Source organism: Eucalyptus grandis, chromosome 7, assembly GCF_016545825.1.
Source record: "Eucalyptus grandis isolate ANBG69807.140 chromosome 7, ASM1654582v1, whole genome shotgun sequence".
NCBI classification, from domain to species: Eukaryota; Viridiplantae; Streptophyta; class Magnoliopsida; order Myrtales; family Myrtaceae; genus Eucalyptus; species Eucalyptus grandis.
Genome location: NC_052618.1, coordinates 42,383,464 through 42,392,001, shown reverse-complemented (window position 1 = coordinate 42,392,001; position 8,538 = coordinate 42,383,464). Strand labels below are relative to the sequence as shown.

At 42.5% G+C, this 8,538-nt stretch overlaps 2 protein-coding genes across 2 annotated transcripts; both read right to left on the bottom strand.

Moving 5' to 3' along the window:
* Nucleotides 1-350: 350 nt before the first annotated feature.
* LOC120295513 (pentatricopeptide repeat-containing protein At4g21065-like) lies at nt 351-2,643 on the bottom strand. The gene has a single exon (XM_039316721.1). It carries the CDS (start codon nt 2,493-2,495, stop codon nt 816-818), a length of 1,680 nt encoding a protein of 559 aa, XP_039172655.1. The 5' UTR covers nt 2,496-2,643; the 3' UTR covers nt 351-815.
* Nucleotides 2,644-3,145: 502 nt separating this feature from the next.
* LOC104453561 (glycine--tRNA ligase, mitochondrial 1) lies at nt 3,146-8,113 on the bottom strand. The gene is made up of 9 exons (XM_010068163.3): nt 7,558-8,113; nt 6,531-6,913; nt 6,224-6,341; nt 5,790-5,984; nt 5,480-5,704; nt 4,903-4,962; nt 4,699-4,779; nt 4,197-4,602; nt 3,146-3,527 (listed from the first exon to the last, which is right to left on the bottom strand). The coding sequence occupies exons 1-9, from the start codon at nt 7,930-7,932 to the stop codon at nt 3,295-3,297; spliced, it is 2,076 nt and encodes a 691-aa protein (XP_010066465.2). The 5' UTR covers nt 7,933-8,113; the 3' UTR covers nt 3,146-3,294.
* Between the last annotated feature and the right edge of the window lie 425 nt (nt 8,114-8,538).

Genomic DNA, 8,538 nt, shown 5'->3' with positions numbered 1-8,538 from the left:
ATTGGGAAATAGATAAGTTTGAGTAGAATGGAATGGGTCAACTTTCTCATAAATTTTGATTTATCCATATATTGTAATGCTATTGCTAGAGATAAAATTTCCCTTTCTCATAAGCATCTAGGTCATGATGCCAGTTTCCTTGTCCTAATTGCCAGATATGCCCTCTGGCAAAATAATCACTAGCACCATTTATCTATTGAGAAAGATTGGCGCCGCCAGCTTGAAGGAAAGTGTTGGAGAAATGATCTAATTTAGTCTGAAAATTGATTCCCAATCCAAATTATAATCTTGTGATTGATTCAGTAAATCATAGATATGATTCATTTTAGGAAAGATAATATTGTGTAAATTCTTTCTAATTCAATTATTGGACTACAAATACAGCCACATACTTGTAGATTGCAGTGATGAGAAATGCAGAATACAAATTTCTCTGTCCCAATTACGTTTCTTGTCACTACCAAACAAGAGAGTCAATCACTTTAGAGGGAAATGACTTTCTTGTACAATGGTTTCCTTGAAAATAAAGTCCTTCGCGAAACAAGCACCGTTGAACTTGTGTTCTTCTCCATCGCACGTTTACTGCTTGACTCTCATTTTCACCTTTATACCATGTCAATTGTCGAGCTGAGCATCTCATTCGAGCTCTCTTGTGTGTTCGATCACCGGAAAGGCTCTTAATAGAATACTCGAGATAGTGCTAATTGCCCATCGTTAGGAACATCCTAGACCACTGACCTCTATCAATGTTTGTTGCTTTCATGGCCTCATCTGCTCTGTCTAAGCGCAATCTTGCAGCCAGTGAGTTACATCCATCACCAGAAGTCCCTGCACGAGCACCGCCCTTTACTAAAATGGTGGAAACGGTTTTGATCTCGAACAACAATCTCTCTCTGGAATACATCCGACACGTGCTTCATAAAAGAATGGCAATCGTGACAAATTCGGATGTTCTTCATGACCCGAATCGTCCTCCCGTTTTCAAAATGCAGAAAGGCGAAAGCAACTGCCAACTTCTCGCTGTGATAACTCAGATTGCTCTCCTTCTCCTCCTCTTCAATATCATGGAGCACGTTCGACGTTTGTGGCATATAACCTCGAAGCTTCAATCTGTCCATTATTGAAGTTAACAAGTCCCTAATATTTTCCCACTCTGGATGAGAATTTTCCCCTGAAACAAACTCATGGATCTCTTGGTCTGCATTGATCAAACTATAACCTGGTCTTTTGCTAATTCTCCTATCTTTCATTAAAATCCTCATCTGAGCTTTGCGGTTCCATTTACCAACTCCCCCATAGGCATTGGACAGAAGGACATAATCGCCATCGTGATGAGGATCCAGCTCATGAAGTCTTCCTCTCGCCTTTTCAGCTAAACCAAGATGGTTATGATTCACACAGGCTCCAAGCAGAGTTCTCCAGACAACTGAGTTTGGCCTGATTGGCATCTTTTCAACAAATTCATATGCTTGGTCAACCATCCCAGCTCGGCCAAAAATGTCAACCATACACCCATAATGCTCAAGCGTCGGTTCCATGCCATAATCTTTCTTAATGCTTTCAAATATTCCTTGGCCTTCTTCAACAAGTCCTGCATGGCTGCAAGCCACTAAAACTGCGGAGAACGTTATAGAATCCGGCTGCATTCCTGATTCCTTCATGTCATGGAACAATTTGAGGGCCTCATCACCGCGGCCATGCACCGCAAGCCCATTGATCGCCACTGTCCAAGTCAACACATTTCTCTCGGGCATTTTGTGGAACACCCTCATCGATTCATCGACCGACCCGCACCTGGAGTACATGTCTATCAAAGCAGTCCCAACAGAAATCTTCCAACTCAAGCCACTTCTCCGAACATAACACTCGACCCACCTCCCCAATTCCAAAGCCCCTAAGCTGGAAACTGCCGAGATCACACTGAGCATAGTTACCTTATCCGGTTCAAAACTCTCTACCAGCTGCATTTCCCGAAAACAAGCCAAGGCATCGTACCCAAATCCATTATTCGCGTAACACCCAATCAAGGACGACCAAGACACCAAGTCTCGCTCAGGCATTTCGTCAAACACCTTCCGCGCCGACTCCACCGCACCAGCACACCCGTACGCGCTGATCAGCGCGTTCTGGACATAGACGTCGGAGCCGAGCCCGAGCTTCGCGATCAGGGCGTGAAGGCCGTGGCCCATCTCCCGGAGGCGAGAGCAGGCCTTGAGGACGAAAGGGAAGGTGAAGTTATCGGGCGACACGCCGCGGCAGAGCATCTGGGCGAAGAAGGAGAGGGAGTGGGGAGGGGAAGACCGGGCGTGACATCTGATGATGGTGTTGTAAGCGACGGTGTCGGGAGAGGAGATGCCGGCGAAGAGGGAGCGGGCGTGGGGCAAGCTCTCCGGGGCCGAGGCGGCGCATGATAGCAGGAGGCGGCGGAGGGTGGCGGAGTCGTCCTGGAGGCCGGTCTTGATGACGAGGGAGTGGAGCTTGTAGACATCGTTCATGGATGCTGTCCTCGACAACGTAGGTTCAGGTCTTGTTGGCTAGCCCACTTTGCTTTTATACATCGAGTCTGCCAACTTATTTGATTTTTGCAATTGGGTCCTTTTTCCATCAATCGTATTGTGGTTGGCTGACAATCCATTATTTATGAATTGTAGTATCTTGACATGTGGAGCTTATGTACTACTCCTACGTAGCATTACTGTCAGCAACATACAAAAATAAATTCTTATTTTAGGGTTGGAAGATAAAAAAATAGAGGCAGACTCGCCGTGGCATTGACAAACACCAACCATTCTCTCGGAGATTAGTTGCGTAAATTCTTGCCACATTTTCTATCACGCATGTTTTCTGTGAAAATCAAGAACGCGCGACAATAAGAGTCTTTAATAAGAGTTCCAATGTCGCCACCCCGTTCGGTAATACTGCCTCTGCCTTCAGCTTCATCAATGGCACTGCTAGCACACATAAATCGGCCACCTCCCTCTACCTATCTGGCATTTTATGGATCCGTGGTCAATGATCGCAACTGACCTTAAATAAGAATTTGGCGAAGCAACAGTCATGGCACCGCATGCACGTATAGATAGGTCCATATGAGATCAATGACCTTGTTCCATCATGAGAGAGAGAGAGAGAAGGAGACTTGAGGTTTAGCAACAGAAGGCTAGAAAAATACATATCAAAAGTATACCATTGGTTTGCTACCTTGGATATCCCCAAAAATGTGACAAATTACATTGTATGTTTGGTTCTAACTGATGTAAAGTCAAGCAAACAACGATATAAGAAACTCAACTATTAATCTTCAGCAGATGCAGATGTATGGTGTGGGAAGCTCGACCATACATCAGACCAGGTCCGGTGACCGTCAATTACCTCCTTCACAACTGAGGCCACTTCCCCCACACTTACTCGAACTTGATCTTTGCTATCCCTCTCTCGAATGGTCACATCAACTTGAGAATCAACAGTGATTGCAAAGGGCACTCCAAGCTCATCGGTTCTCGCATATCTCTTCCCTATGGTGTTGCCTGCAAACATCGCCAGGGCGCAGTAGCAGATGATCATCCAATGTTAACTTTGGTGTGCTTTCACCAAGGACAAGAAAGTAAATCTCGGTCCAAATATACAGCTCCCTAACAGAACAAGTTCTCAACTAATTTATTTGCATATCATTCAGATCTGCACACCTGACACCAACCTTAGTCTTGGCAGTTTCCACAAATCATAGCAGATTTTAACAAGAAAAAAGTACAGGAAAGATAAGATGCCAATTAATGGAGCTAATCCTAGCATTAGGAAAAAAGAACACAATTTTAGAAAAACAGGCATTCGAACCCCTCTAGAAGATCCCCTTACATTGTGAATAGGACAAGAAAGGAGTAATCAATATATAGTATTCATGTAAACACATACGAAAAGGAAACTGCTTCAGAAATCATAGCTCTGTTTTAGAAAGAGAAAGCAAAGAGGATAAAGATGTCTGTCAAACTTTGGAGCTGATCCTAGCATAAGGATAAATGAAAACAGTTCCAAGGAACAGGCAATCACACCCCTCCATTACACACCCCTCCATTAAATCCCCTACTATGGTGAGTAAAGACAGGAGAGTGACCAAGATATAAGTCATGTAAATATGTACAAAAGAAATTCATTTCATGCAAGAAATTAAGAACCTAAGTTCTATATTGGATAAGTACCTGTAATGTCAATCTTGTGTGAAACACCAGCCACAGTCAGTGATCTGCTAATAAGTTGAGCAACCGACTCATACTCTGGCTTCTGTATCAACGGGAAAACTGTACATTTGATAGGAGCTACTAGTGGAGGGAAGCGGAACACATTAAATTGTTCATCACCCGCTTTGTTGGGCCTTGTATAGAAAGAATGCTCAAAAAGGCAGTATATTATGCGTCCAATGCCAAAAGACGGTTCAATAACAGATGGTGTAAAAACCCTCTGATTTTCCCTTATCTTCTGCTTAGAAATATTGACCATGTTATCCTTGATTATCACACTCTTCCCCATTGCGCATACAAGAAATTCTGCCTCTCCTTTGGATTCTAAAGCAGCCTTCAACTGGAAAGCTTCCTCTTCACCCATGGCCTGGTATTGACAAAACAAATGCAAGCATAACATAAATGAAGAGATTCTTAATAATCTTAGCAAAAGAGCAAAAACTAAGGAACCTCCAGCCTATACCTCTAGAGATTCAACCACCATCTTTTGGTTTCCCTTAAACGCAAGACCTAGTTCCTTCTTGTTTGGAACAATCACCAGTTTCTGCATTGATACTTCAATTAGTTAGCTCATGATAACAAACTCGGGCATTTACAAATGAAGGGTAGACACCTGCTCCATGCACTCCAAGAATAGCAAGCAAAATTATTTAGTCTGAAGAATTACCTCCACTTCTCTGGGTTCAGCAAATTTTTCATGGGCAACAAGAGCAACTCCACTTTTCTCCTGTCAAATGATAACAATCATCAATCCAACTAGATGCCTCTATAATTAGCAGAACATATACATTTCTAAATTTTTCTTATCCAGTTTTCAACCCCAAATGTGTCGGATAACGTTTTCCTTCAAACAGTATATTAGACAAAAGAATATAATTGTGCAACAACGGATAACATACAAGACAGCTAGAAAGAGAACTAACAAACCACACCTTGCCATATGAAGAAAGAAGTAATATGGATGAAATGAAAAATACATATTATTAATTTCTTAGGCATGATGGCAGCTTCTGATTCACATTCCATAACTTTGCTTCTGCTACCTAAAAATTAGAAACAGGATGAAGAGTTCTGGAAAATTTCAGAAAGACTTAAGAGGACTCCATGATAAAACCATTTCATTTCACTTATTGAGATAACAAGGTGCAGCCATTTCTTTCAGTATTAGTGAACATGCGCCTTCTCCCAAAAAAAAAAAAAAAAAAAAAAAACAGTACTTGAAAGAAAGGCAACATAACTCTTACCGTATGTGCTCGTAAATCAAATGCTGATCTATCTGCAATACCAACACACTCAATCCAACCATAGGAACACTCAATTTCAGCATCCCAACAATCTGCTGCATAATGAGCCATTTCATTTGCAAGATGCTGCCTAAACCGCAAGCGACCCTTATCTATACCAAGGTGAGTTAAAAATAGATATACTCTTCCAATGAAGTAGCCGAGAGTCGCATTGTTAACAGTTCCCTAAAAATAAACATCGAAATTTGTGAGACTGAAAGTGAATGGGTTAGGGGGGGAAAATCAAGTCCAAAAGATGATTGAAGCTAACCTTTGAAACTGCTTCACCAAGCCGAGTTATAATAGCAGATTGGCCAGACATTTGTTGTTCCCTTGGGAACATAAAAAATTCCAGATCTGCAACTTCAGAAAACTTTGGATGGCTTTTATCTTCTGGATCGACAAAATGCTCAATCTCAGCAAGAGTGAACTCACGTACTCTTAGAAGACCTTGGCGAGGAGAAATCTACACTTTGTGAAAAGCATTAGAATCAACCATAGACTAAAATATAAAGACACGATGAAGATAATGACTATCTCAACTACAGCATTGGAGACCACGGTTTCAGCCCATTGACTTGACAATCAAATCTTACTCTTAAGACAAGTCATCCTATTGCAATAATGTCAACACAGAGATCACGCATACAACCCAAGCATATGAACATGCACAATTTAACATTATCAGAAAGAGTGATGCACAACCTCATTTCTAAAAGCCTGACCAATCTGAGCAGCAGCAAAGGGGAGTTTATTGCCGTTATAATAATATAAGTCTTTGAAATTTACAAATATGCCTTGTGCAGTTTCAGGTCGCATGTACCTGCAGTAAATTGAGAAAGTAAAAAACTACTGTAAATCTCAAAGACATAAACCCAAAAAAAAAAAAAAAAAAACAAAAAACAAAAAACAAAACAAAAGGCTACGATAACATTTCTGAAATCAGGAACTTAATTCACTTGAAGTCTGCACTGCACAGCATGACAGTGTGACATCCATTGGTAGTACTTACCCAGGGAGCATACCAGATGGGCCTATGGAAGTTTGAAACATCAGGTTGAATGGATAGGGATCAGAGAGAGGGTTTTTGGTGTCAGGAGCTGTGATACCATACTCTTTTATCTTGGCACCCAATTTATCAGCAGAGAGATCATCCAAAGTTGCGAGTACGAGCTTTAGTTCTGCAGCCTTCTCTGCACTAATGCTCAAATCCTTTTGGAGCTTCTCATTACAAAAGTCTTTGAGCAGATGGTCAGCTCGATAGCAAGTCCCAGTTTTCTCATCCTTCACCATAAGGTCAGTAAACTTGTCCACGTGACCCGACGCCTTAAGGACAATCTCCGGAGTGACACAAGGGCAATCAACCTCCAACATGTTCTCCTCGTGAACAAAATGCTAATAATAGAAACAAAAAGATTAACACACTTAGACCCAGAGAAAAATGGATCTTTCTCTTCAGAAAATAGTCAAACAAATTGTTTAAAAATTATCATCTAATCTACACAAGGTTCTGCATCCGAGCATTTTCTATACAGGCACAATACAGACATGTAAAGATTCAGAATAAGAAAAGAATGGGGAGACAATCCTTACCCATGGCCCTTGTTCAGCAATATTGACAAGGATAAAAAGGAAGGAACACACTACTATGATGCTGTAAACAGCCGTGAATGGGCACCTAAATTGAACCAAATCACACAGTTCCACTTGAATTCTATCACAAATTTCCACTTGAAGTCTGTGAAGTGATCTCTAGCTAACCTAAACGCCCATCAGTACTCGTTTCCGTTAGTTCACTCGGATTCTCCTCAGAACTCTCGCGAATGTTAACTTCCACAAATCACTACAAAAATGTCATCAAACGATTTCCACCGTCTAACTAGCTAAATTAGGGAAATAATCGAACCCATTACACCCACAAATTCAAATTCGGCCACGAAGAGAACAGAATCTCTAAACACCAATTGGCAACTGACAAACTATTACCGGCTAAAGCATCTACACCTATCGCCACAATCCAACTCAAATCCACGACTCACCTGACGCCAGTACGCCAAGACGTTCGACTTGACAGCGCAGCCGGGCGGGCCGTAGTCGTAGAGACCGGCGACGCCGCGGTAAATCTTGAACGAGGGAATGAAGAACAGGCGGCGCTCGAGCGTGTTGACGACGGCGTGGCGGAACGCCTCCCGGGTGAGGGCGCCGTCGCCGGCGCCACCGGAGACGGCGGCCTGGAGCCGCTTCTCGACGTCGGCCTTCTCGATCTTGAGGTCGTTGAGGGCCTTGATGGCGGCGTCGATCTCCGGCTTCGGCGCCTTGCCGGCCTTGAGGGCGCGGACGGCGTTGCCCTGGGCGTCGACGGCGGCCTGCCGGCCGGCGAGGGCCTTGCGGAGCGAGTCCTCGGTGGGGTTCATGGCGGAGGGGAGGAGGAGAAGAGGCGAGAGATGGAGAGACGAGAGGCGAGGGAAGCCGATGAGGCGAGCCTGGCGAGGAGCGAAGGAGGAGATGACGATGGCGACGGTGGCATGCAAATTTGCGTCCTCTCTCGGCGATGACTGAGGAGGACGGAAAATATCTGAGGCTAGGGTTTTTGACGGGGGTGGTGAGTGGAGAGCTTTTTTGGGATTCTTGGGAATTTTATGGAAATTGTTATTATTTCCATGGACGAATTGATTCCAATAAATTTTAAAAAAATTTAAAAATGAAAGAGGGGAAAAAAATGAAAGAAAAGAAAAGGAAAACAACTTAAAAATTTTAAGAATACAAAAATCATCCATATGTCAGCGTCAGCCGTGCTACTCAAGCCGACCAACGCTAATTGAATGGCATAGCAATTTTTTTTAAATGTCAAAAGGTTTATAAAAAATTGATATTGAATTTATTGCTTTACAATATATTCGAGACCTTCTAGACAATTTTCCCATAAATATTTGTTACTTTAGCAAGAAACGTAACAAATATATAAATAAAAATAGAAGGAAAAATTATAAATAAAGATCCTAAGTGCATTTATTTTTCAA